At 38.9% G+C, this 11,919-nt stretch overlaps 1 protein-coding gene across 9 annotated transcripts in view; it reads right to left on the reverse strand.

Annotated features, from left to right (window-relative positions):
- Nucleotides 1-3,333: 3,333 nt before the first annotated feature.
- Nucleotides 3,334-11,919, reverse strand: part of kmt2ca (lysine (K)-specific methyltransferase 2Ca) — a 179,345-nt gene continuing 170,759 nt past the window's right edge. For all 9 annotated transcript variants that reach the window (XM_048606763.1, XM_048606774.1, XM_048606756.1 and 6 more), the window contains one exon: nt 3,334-4,982. In XM_048606763.1, the coding sequence (XP_048462720.1) occupies nt 4,890-4,982 (93 nt within the window). In that variant the 3' untranslated portion in view covers nt 3,334-4,889. The remainder of the gene's footprint in view (nt 4,983-11,919) is intronic.

Consider the following 11,919-nt stretch of genomic DNA (forward strand, 5'->3'; position numbering starts at 1 on the left):
CCATTTCTGAAGAAGGGTCTAGGCCCGAAACGTCACCCTTCCTGCTCCTCTGATGCTGCTTGGCCTGCTGTGTTCATCCAGCTCTACACCTTGCTATCTCAATGGAGACAGATGCTACACAAATATCCCCATACTCAATGGTCTAAGAGTCCAACACTGAAGTATAAAATACAAGGCTGAAGCATTCCAAGTGTTGAATGGATTATCCATCTTGGCTTCCACCAGTGATCCCTGGCATCACAGATGCTTGTCTGCAATCAAGTTGATTCACTCCACATGACATCAAGAAATGACTGGAGGTACTGGAAACTGCCCCAAGGCTATGGGGTGTTTACAACATTCCAGTAACATTAAAGATATGTGCTCCAGAACTTGCTGCTCCTCTTGCCAAGCTGTTCCAATACAGCTACAATACCAACATCTACACAAGAATATGGAAAATTGCCCAGGCATGTCCTGTACACAAAGTGTGGGACAAATCCAACCAGGCCAATTACTGTCCCATGAGTCGCGTTTTGATCATCAGTAAAGTGATGGAAAGAATCATCAACTGCGCTATCAAGCAGCACCTGCTCAGCAATAACCTACTCACTAACACCCAGTTTAGGTTCCTTCAGGGCCACTCAGTTCCTGACCTCATGACAGCTTTGGTTCAAGTGTGAACAAAAGAGGTGAATTCCAGCAGTGAGGAGAGAGTGACAGCCCTGGACATCAAGGCCACATTTGAACAAGAGTGACATCAAGGAGCCCCAGCACAACTCAAATCACAAAGAAAATTAGGGGCAAACACAACTCTGGTTGGAGTTGGAGGTCAGTCATTTCAGCTCCAGGACATCTGTGCAGGAATTCCCTTGGCACAACTATTTTCAGCTACTTCATTAAAGCTCTTCCCTCTCTCATAAGGTCAGAAATTGGAATGTTCGCCGATGATTGCACAGCGTTCAGCACCATTCATGACACTTCAGATACTGTCCATACTCAAATGCAGCAAGACCTGGACATATCCAGGCTTGGGCTCAAAAGTAGCAAGTAACAATTTTTTGTCACAAAGTCCAGGCAATGACTATCAGCAATAAGCACCAAAACAACCATCACCTCTTGACATTCACTGAATCATCCATGATCAAATCCTGGGGGTTACCACCGACAAGAAACTGAACTGGACTCACTATTTAATATAGTGGCTACAACAGCAGGTCAGAGGTTAACAATGGTGCAGCAAGTAACTCACCTCCTGACTCTCCAAAGCCTATTCAAGGCACAAGTTAGGAGTGTGTGGAATACTTCCCAACTTGCTTGGATGGGTGCAGCACCAACAACACTCAAGCATTCACTCCCTCCTCCACCACCAACACACTGTAGCAGATGCTTAAGACAGCACCTTCCAAACCCACAACCACTTCCATTTAGAACGACAAGGCTAGCAGATACATCACCACCGGCAGGGTCCCCTCCAAGCCACTTACCATCCTGACTTGGAAACATATCATTGTTCCTTCACTGTCACTGGGTCAATATCTTGGAAATTTCTCCCTAAAGACAAAGCGGGGCTACCAACAGCAAATGGGCTGACAACAAATGCTGGCTCAGCCAGTGATGCCCTCGTCCCACGGGTGAACAAAAAAATGGGACATTACTGAACCAGATGGATTTTTACAATTGACAACAATTTCATTATCATTAAACTTTTAATTCCACCACTTACAACAATAACACCATTCCAACAACCAATCCTTACTGCAATTGAAGCTGGGAAGTTAATTTAAGTAGTAAACAGAAACTTTCAATAAGAAGCCAGTTTCAATGTGTTGAAATTGAGACACTGGACAAATTTATCAGTCATGGTATGCTTTCATGTAACCTCATTAAAGTCCCCTGCACTCCAGTAACCTTACTTAAATCTAGGATTTTGGACTTGGCTCTGTATTAGTCATCACATTAATACTTTTTGACTTTGAATGCACAAATTGACCTTCTATTTGGGACAGGACGTTCACCCTAGCTGAAAATGACATCTACAGCAATTGCTCAACATCTCACAGATCTGAAATTACATGTGAAGCTGCCACAAGATCAAGATGTTTGGTCTCTCTATGGAAGTAGTTGGAACAGATTAAATGTGAATCGCTACTTTGGTGAAAAGAACAGTTTGTGCCGCTCCCATGTTAATTCTTTTTACCAAAAATATAAAGGCTAATTATTCACCACTGAGGTGAATACACTTAACAATGAAACATATATTGATTTACTTCCAGCTGTTTTCCACTTGTTAGGCTGAACTTTCTCTTATGCAGATGTTGCGTTGACTGAACATTACCTCAATACTGACACACAGGAGAGGAGCGATTGTTTGGCAAATCAACTATAGTCAACTCTCTTGCAGTGAGAATTATTCCTCCCTTTGAAATTTTTGTATTTTTGCATCTATCCAACACAAGATGAAAAGCTTTGACAGCATTTTTGTTTTCCCAGCTATATTTGTTTTATTTCTCTACACCAGCTAAGCATGTAATTACTTATATCAGGGGCATGATTGAATAGTCTTCACTAGCCAATAACATTTACAAAGCTTGACCATCCAGAACAAAGCAGCTCACTTGATTGGTACCTCATTCTCCACCTTCGACACTGTGTCACCACCATAGTGGTGTCACCTACAAAGTGCATTATAGCAATTTGCCAAGGCTCTTTTGACTGCAACCTCTATCATTGAGAAGATCAAGAGCAGTAGGTGCCACTTGAAATTTTCTCCTTCAAGTCACACACTAGCCTGGCTTGGAGCTGTATCACTGTTTCTTTGTTGTCACTGAGCCAAAAGCCTTTACTAAAACAGCACTGTGTGCATGAACAGTGGTTTATCTTCTCAAAGGCAACTGGGGATGGGCAACAAATACTGATGCTCCCACCGACATCCACATCACTTAAACGAATATAATTTTTTTTTTTAAAAACAGATTTATTCACGATAACTTCTTTCTTGTTTGGCATGTTTCATTTAACCCCATCTGCTGTTTGGTGTGTCACTGAAGATGCTTCCTTCTTTGGTTTCCCTTATCCCACACTTATTTTATGATAATCCACTTACTGTGAAACTGCACTTACCTTTTCACCCAGCAGTCCAACAGATTCAGATCACTAAATCTAGTTGCCCTGCATCCACCAGATTACAGCCTTACAATCTAAGGCGGTTTGGCCAAAGGTTTGGAGATGAATAACTACATAAATATGAGATAATCACTCATTCCAAATTGAACAAAAGCAATATCTCAAGATAAACACATGCATTTTGGCAGCATGAGAAGACAATTCTATTCATAACAAAAACACTATTCATAGATGTAAAATATTTTATTTGTAAATGCTGATCTAATCTGGCTGCACAAACTCCAAAACCCAATAACACTCGTTATACTTCAAAAAAAAAGCTGCTTTTTTTCCCCCAACATTAGATACTATTATACAGAACAGAAAAAAAACTGTAGGACAAATACTGGTGGGATGTTGGAATATTATTGTACAAGAGAAAAAAATCCAGGAAACAAATTCATACAGCTATTTATCAAGAACTATGTACATTTGATTTCTTCTGCAAGGTAAAAAATACAACATGCCATATACATTACATTTTATGACCGTTTCATCGAATATAACAGTTTACTGATAATGTGCACACAAACTTCATTTGAACTTTATAATTGTGACGTGTCAGTACCAGTTATTTCTTTTCTGTAAGTACAAAATAAAGCTAACCTGGTTCAAAATGCATATTTTAAACCTCTATAAGCCAACACAAAACAGTGTTTGTTTAAAGAAATGTAAACAAAAACAATCCATACAAATAATATTTTTGTGCCTATTTTCTTATTTATTCCAAAACCCTATTGTCAAAAATCCTGCAGTGTTAGCATAATTACATCTCATAATTTTGCTTAAAAATAAAAACTATTCTTTGAGGCTACAACTCTTACATGATTTTGCTGAATATCTTATGTCAGCAATGCTCCACCTTTATATCTAGGTTTGCTAAAGGGGCTTCTTGCCACTACCTGGGTGTGGTTTTGAACCTAATTCACAGTTGGTTAAAATTATATGCCATGGAACCTGACTCGGGGAACTCCACTAAAAGCAAACAGCTGCAGTGTCAGGTAGCATTTGGTCATTTGTTTTTATACTGTTTATTCCTCATTCTATTTACACTTTTTACAAAGTAACAGGATTTTATATCTGCAGGTAACAGCAGCAGCTTGGCTTTCTTCTACATTTATCTTTAAAAATAGCTTCATTCACTTATCCAATAAATACAAAAATGTTTCTCTTTTATCATACAGAAATCAAAAAACTACAATAAACTGACTCATGGAATCAAGTATTTTAAATGTTTTTTTTAGTGCAAGTTATTTCCCTTAGCTGTATCCCTAAGGAAGTCATCTCAGTACATTCCTTGTTCAGTGGTGTCTACTTTTAATTATTTATTTATTTTTAAATTAGAGGGCCTGCCCCTTGCAAATAAGGCTGTGGCCAGCACTGTTGATCCTTCCCCTAGCTGGTGAATTCAGTCCTACATTCATAAGTGCCTATCCTACTTGAAAGCAGGCCAGCCATTGGTTCTTTTCCTAATAAAACCATTTCCCATTTTTAGTCAATACAGGACAGTAACTCCAGTGCTAGACCATTTAGTAATCTGCTTCCACCTGCACTATAAATGAACAGATGGGCAACTGGCAACTTAGCCAGTCTTTAGTTTATGCTTGTTACAGAATTCTGTGCTGCTGCTGGAGATGAGGAAAATCATTTGAGAGCTCCAGGCTTATTTCTTTATATAAAAAAAAAGATTTTAAGCATCTTTTCCCAGGGACAAGCGAACCCCAGAAATATTGCAAGGAATGCAGTTAGTTCATCCATTTGCGGCAGTTTACAGCTCCACAATGACATGGGATCTTGTGCTGGTCATCTTCAAAATCAAACTTGTAGTCATACGATAGCTGCAACAGAAAAGGCTTCTCATCAGTTACTGGGTTAGGAAAACAGCTACAAAAGACTTAGATAGGTTGAAAAACACATTGCTCTGCAACTGTACACCAAGCCACTGTGCAGATTTAGCATTGAGAAGTAAGCAAATTCCAGCAGTGCCATGTTTATTCTGGCAACTATTTCCATTATAATGCTTACAATTAACAGAAAATTCACATTACAACTCTTCCCAAGCATGAATTTGAAGCAAAAAGGATGACTGTAAGCCTCTGACAGTAACCAACAGTACTGTTAGATAACTTTTACATCATTAATGAAAAATGCAGCAACAAACATAACATTTACTGTGAAATGGCTTAGTGCTTCCTGGATATTACACGAGCACATTTTATTAGTACATTTAAAAAATTTGTTGGCAAGATGCAAGTTATGACAGCAAGGCTACATTCATTGCTTATCTCTTGCTTATTCTATTATCCCCTTGAGTATCTAGTGGGCTGCTTCCTTTTACAAGTTCTTGTAGTGAAAGGCATGATACCTGATTGCAGCCACTATTATAATTCATTGTTCAATTAGGGAAATAGATCCCTTTCAGATCCTCAAAACATATTATTGGGTTCAGGTAGGCAGTCAAGGCTAGTTAAAATACTTATTTGGACAAGGTGAATGACAAGAAAATAACGTTTCCTCCTGGACGAGAGTTTTTTTGCTCTTAATCCATGTGTTTTAAGGGAGTTGGTACAGTGTTTATTCTAATAGAATTCTTGAAATAGCTTGACAATAAATTCCCTACAAATATACATTCCTGGGTGAATAAATATATTTATACACAGGCAGAAATCAAAATCTCTCAATAACCTTACTGAATAAAAATCTGTCCATCTCATTCTCCAAAATTTCAACCGACCAACATCCAGAACCTTCATAAGGGAGGAAGTTGATTCTGGGATATTCACTATACACCTGGAAAAACTGCTTTCTGATTTCATCCCTTAGTGCCATAATTCTAATTCCAATATTACCTTCTCTTGTTATTCTTCCCATCTCAGAGAAAATACAACAAAACACAAAAACATACAAATTAGGAGCAAGAGTAGGCCATTCAGCCATCCAGTCTGCTGTACTTCATAACCCTTGTCAATCATGAATCTGTCCAACTCAGCCTTAAAAATATTCAATGACACTGCCTCTTCCGCTCTTGGGGAAGAGAATGCTTAGCGATCCTCAAAATGAATTTCATCTCAAGCTAGTTTTTGTATCTATCCTTTCAAATCCATTTATCTTTCTAAGCAGCGCCATGAAATCACCACTCGGGTGTCAAATTTAAAGGAATACAAGTAAGATCAGCAGTCTGTTTTTGTAATTTAACCCTTTAAACATTCATAGTGTTTGGATGACTTATGGGCGGAGCAGACAAAGCTGTTTAAAATCCACAGCATTTTAAAAATAAAAAAAAAACCCTACCTTTCCAATGGATCTTACAAAGCAGCAATCAGGCCTCAAGGACTGGCCAATTAAGTCTCACACACACGTTGTTACAAAGAGATAGTAAGAACTGCCGATGCTGGAGTCTGAGAGAACACAGTGTGGAGCTGGAGGAACACAGCAGGCCAGGCAGCATCAGAGTAGCAGGAAAGCTGACGTTTCAGGTCAAAATCTGAAGAAGGGTCCCAACCCGAAACGTCAGCTTTCCTGCTCCTCCGATGCCGCCTGGCTTGTTACAAAGGAACTTGTGACCTCAGAATTGTGCCTGGTGACCTCAATCAGGCTGGTGACTCATGAGTTTGGCACTCGGACAACATACTCTGCAATCACAGTGCACAACCTTGGGAACATAACCCGTTACCTTCAAACCAGAACCTCTATCAAGCAAATTGGTGACCCATATTACAGAGTTGCCATCATAAGACAAACTCATATTGTAGCTCGATCCTTCTTTGGCAGTGTGGAACTTATCCTCAAACCATTAAAATGATCCATTCAAAAACATGGGAGTGAACTGGGATCATCTTAAGTAATGTTCACAATGTTGTGTTATATTTTATTCCCATTATTTCAACAAAAATGTGTCATGAACAAATTGATAACATGGATTACAAATTGATAACACCAAAGTCTTAACAGATGACTCCAGTCACACCTTTTGTTTTAAAAACGCAGAAATTACAATGATATGGGCAACATTTTCAATATAATGTCTATCAAACGCTTTTCTAAAATTCAATGTTCCACACAGAAAAAAATTAAGGAGTATGAAAGTTGAGCAGAATTTGAGTACGATTGAAGAGAAAGAGGTCTTATTGAAGTTTTTCAGATTGCACTTTATCAGGACAATTACAGGAATGTCAAATTTCAAATAGTAACAACAATTTACACCACTGCAGAAAAATGTGTGCAGTTTACCATGATGAGTGCAAAATGAAAACTTTGGCCACATTCTCTCTTTACAAAAGTATTCATGGCTGAAAGTAATCGTTTTCAATCTCATTCGACACTGTCTCATTAATAGTAAGCAAAACATGGTAATAAATGAAAACTGTTTGGAGGGAGAGCAGTTGATTTGTTGACAATTGATTTGTTCTGTTCTTGTAGGTCATACTGTGCATTAATACTTATGGCATTTTAACCTTTTTATTCCAGATGTTAACTAATTTAAAATAAATTCCCCAGCTACCATGGTGGGATTTGAACTCAGACACCACATCAGACCGGAGCTCTGGATTACGAGTCCATTCACATATGTTACCTATGAACAAACTATTAAGGAGCAGGAGTACATGACTCAGCCTGTTAAGCCTGCTCTGACAATCAATAAGATCGTGACTGACTCATCACTCCACATTACTGCCTATTCCTAATAAATTCTTGATAAGAGCAAGTTATCCAGCTCTGCCTTAAAAAGGATTAAAAGACTGCTTTCACCACTTCGCTTTGGGTAGCTGCCTCACAGCAACAGGGATCCAGTTACGATTCCAGTCTTAGGCGACTATCTATGTGGAGTTTGCACATTCTCTCGGTGTCTGTGTGGGTTTTCTCTGGATGCTCCAGTTTCCTCCGGAGTCCAAAGATGTAGCGGTTGGATAGATTGGCCATGGACAATTGTCTGTAGTGTGTAGGCTTGGTGGGTTAGCCACAGTAAATGCGGGGTTATGGGGATAGGGTGGGGGGCTTGGTATGGGTGGCATACACTTCGGAGGGTTGGCACAGACTTGATGGGCTGAATGGCTTCTGCCTACACTGCAGAGACACTGTTTTTCTTTACCATCTTCTCTGGAAGAGAGTTAAAACACCCATGACCCCCTTAGGAGGAAGAAATTTCTCCTCTGATGGAAGGTAGTGGCCCCCTATTTTTAAACATCTGACCCCCTGATTCTAGATTCACCCACAAGATCCTCTCCATATCCACCCTGTCAAAACCCCTCAGGATCTTATATGTCTCAAACAAGTCTTTTACTCTTTACTCTAACTCCAGCAGCTACAAGTTGATCCTGTTCAAACAGTTCTCTGAAGACAACCCAACTACTTGTTCAGATATTAGTTCAGTAAAAAACTTCACTGAACTACTTCCAATGCATTTACAGGGGGTTCTCCTGTAACGTGTTCTGGCAATGCGAATTGGCTTTAATTCGATTGATGAATAAGGGAATGGTATTTGTAAAACATGAACTTGTGTTGGCTGTAACACTATTCCATCGAGTACGGACTGTATGTCATGAACCTCAAATATAAAATCACACAGAGAACAACCATCTTATTAGGAAAATATGCAAAGTCTGAGTTTGAACAGTTTATGTTGAACACATTAAATGCATTAGTATTACTTAAAAATGCAGCTTATTTAAATAGAAGAATTGACTCCGATGCTAAATTAATGATATAAGAAAAAAAGAATAGTTTAAAATAAGATGAGTGATAAAACATGCACCTTTTGGGTGTAGCATTTTTGCCTAGATTTCGTTACATATTTAATATGTAAGATTTTTGAACTTGCTCATGTAACACATTTATACCAAAATTTGTCTGTGTTACAACCTGCTTTTCTCCAGCGCTATTTTGAATACAATGTTACTCAGGTTTACAATGCATTTTAATCCTACAATTAACTTCAACGCCAATGGCTACATAGGATAGAAAGGTCAGATTCCTCTGCTTCACTTATCTGAAAATCTATCCAGAAGTCTGTGCTGATGGAATTTTTACTGAAAATTGCCAATGTGTCAATTTCGGGGGAGTTTCATGGAGGGTTGCTGGCCATGAGCTCTATCTCACACAATTTTGCACTGCTCACCTCTTTTGGATCATGCTCGCACTATCATGCAGTACTGACCATTGCTGGGATTTCCAGTGGCAGAAACTCTATTTAAAGCCCAGCTGTCATTTCATTGCAAATGCAAGGTCAGATTTGTAAATGAAGTGCCTCTTTGCAGCATCACCAGTCTAATAAACTGTCATTATAACTGCAGCTACAAGATTGAAGCTACACAGTTGAGGAAGAATTCTGGAAAATATGTGTCCTTTCTGCCCCTAATCCCACTTTTCCCATTGACCCCATTATTTATATAGCGCAATTTTCTATAATGTGATGTTGCGCTGGAACACAACGACCGCATTATAGCAGAACCCCCTGTACATCCTTCCTGAAATAACGAGACAATGCTATACTAAGAACTCTAGATGTGGTATCACCAGTGCCGTGTAACTGAGAAACATAACCTCCCTATTCAATTCCCCTTGCAATAAATGATAATATTCTATAAATGTTCCTAATTATTTGATTTATCTGAACTAACCTTTTGCAAGTCATGCATTAGGACATTCAGATCCCTCTGCATCAGAGGTCTGCAATCTCTCACCATTTAGATAATACGCTGCTTTTTATTTTTCCTGCCAAAATTGATGATTTCACATTTCCCACATTATAGTCCATTTACCTGGTCTTTGCTCACTCACTGAATCTTTCCCTTTGTAGCCCCCTTATGTTCTCTTCACAAGTTCCTTTCCTAACCAACTTCATATCATCACTAAATTTAGCAGCCACACCTTCAGACCCTCATACAAATCTTTCACAAATTGCAAAAAAGAGGACGATGCAACACTGGTCTCTGTGGCACACCATTCATCACAACTTGCCATATAGAAAATGGCCCATATATGCCTACTTTGCTTTCTGCCAGCTAATCTTCTATCCATGCCAACGTGTTACCCTTTACACCATGAGCTTTTACTTTGATGTGGCTCCTAAACAAATATCTTCTAGAAATCTAAATACATTATACCATCCATTGGCTCTGCTTTACCCACAGCACATGTCACTTTTGTTTTCACAGTGTGAAAACAGGCCATTCAGCCCAACAAGTCCACAGTGACCCTCCAAAGAGTTCCACCCAGACTCAACCCCCCTCCCTATCCCTGTAACCCTGCATTTCCTGTCGCTAATGCACCTAACCTACACATCCCTGGACACTATGGGCAATTTAGCATGACCAATCCACAGAGCTTGCACATTTTAGACTGAGAGAGAAAACCCACGCAGACATGGGGAGAATTTGCAAACTCCACAAAGACAGTTGCCCGAGGTTGGAATCAAACCCAGGTCCCTGGCGCACTGAACCATCGTGTTCCACTTCCTCAAAGAAATCCAATAAACTGCTTAAACATGATTTTCCTTCCACAAAACCATATTAACTCTGCTTAATTCCATTGATCTTTTCTAAATGTCCTGCTACAATGTCATTAATAATAGCTTCTAACATCTTCTCTTAGGCAGATGTTAACCTGCCTGTAGTTTGCTGCTTTTGGTCTCCCTCCCTTTGTGAATAAAATCAAATATAATTCCTTTCGACCCTAACAGATTCTTCTTCAAATTGAGGGAATTTCGAAATATTAAAACCAACACAATTATCTCACGAACCACATTTTTTAAGACTCTCCTCAGATCAAATCCATTAGGACCTGAGGACTTGTCAACCCAGAGCTCCAACAATACACTCAATGCCACATTCCTGGTGAATATAATTTTCCTGAGAGTTCCTCCTTCCCTTCCATTTGCTGATTTGCAGCTTTTTTTGTGACTTCTATCTTGTTCAGTGAAGAACAACGTTTCACCTTATTTTCCATGATTAATTCCAATAGCTTTCCATGTGACCAACCCTTACTTTGTTAACCCCTTTTAAAACTATCTATAGAAATTACTGTTTTCACATTTCGTTATTGCTGTTAGTATTCTGCCTATTTTTCTGACAGATCATCCTTTGTGCAATTGAAAGCTTTTTCTTTTAAGTTTGATACAATCAATATTGTTTTTAGTTAGCCTGAGATGGTGGGTCCTTTCCTTGGAATTTCTCTCCCTCATTAGAATATATCTATGCATTCTGAAGTACCTCCTTACATGTCTGCCACTGCATCTCCATTATCTAACAAAAAAAGTGCTTGTTTGCTTTAGCTAACTGTTTTCATGCCTTCGTAAATGGCCTTAAGTTTAAAAGTAAGTTTCTTTGACCTAGTCTTCTTTCTCAAATTGAACATGAAATTCAATCATAAATCTGAAAGCATTCAAATAATTACAGAAGCTAAGAATGACTAATCAATTCTAAACTGGCAAAATCTAAGATTATACACACAGACTGAAATTCTGCTCGTCAGTAAGGGCAGAACAGGGGAAACAAACGAGTGTAACGATATGTTAGAGATGGCAAGTAGCCATGTCAAGAAATTTTAACAGTTGACTGTTTCCCCTCTCAAGCCAATGTATTCCAGTTGATTTAATTTTAATGCTGAAGGAACTCATATTTTAGATAGGAGATAACCGACATTAAAACTAGGTTACCCCAGAGTTAAAATAATGAGAGAAAATGGACACGATGTTTAATTTTAGGGAAGTGAGCAGGGTGGCAAGACTGCGACAGAATCTATCTTTGACACAAAGATTGGTGGGGGGGGGGGGGGGGG

The sequence above is a fragment of the Rhincodon typus genome, chromosome 2, assembly GCF_021869965.1.
Source record: "Rhincodon typus isolate 14 chromosome 2, sRhiTyp1.1, whole genome shotgun sequence".
Classification (NCBI taxonomy): Eukaryota; Metazoa; Chordata; class Chondrichthyes; order Orectolobiformes; family Rhincodontidae; genus Rhincodon; species Rhincodon typus.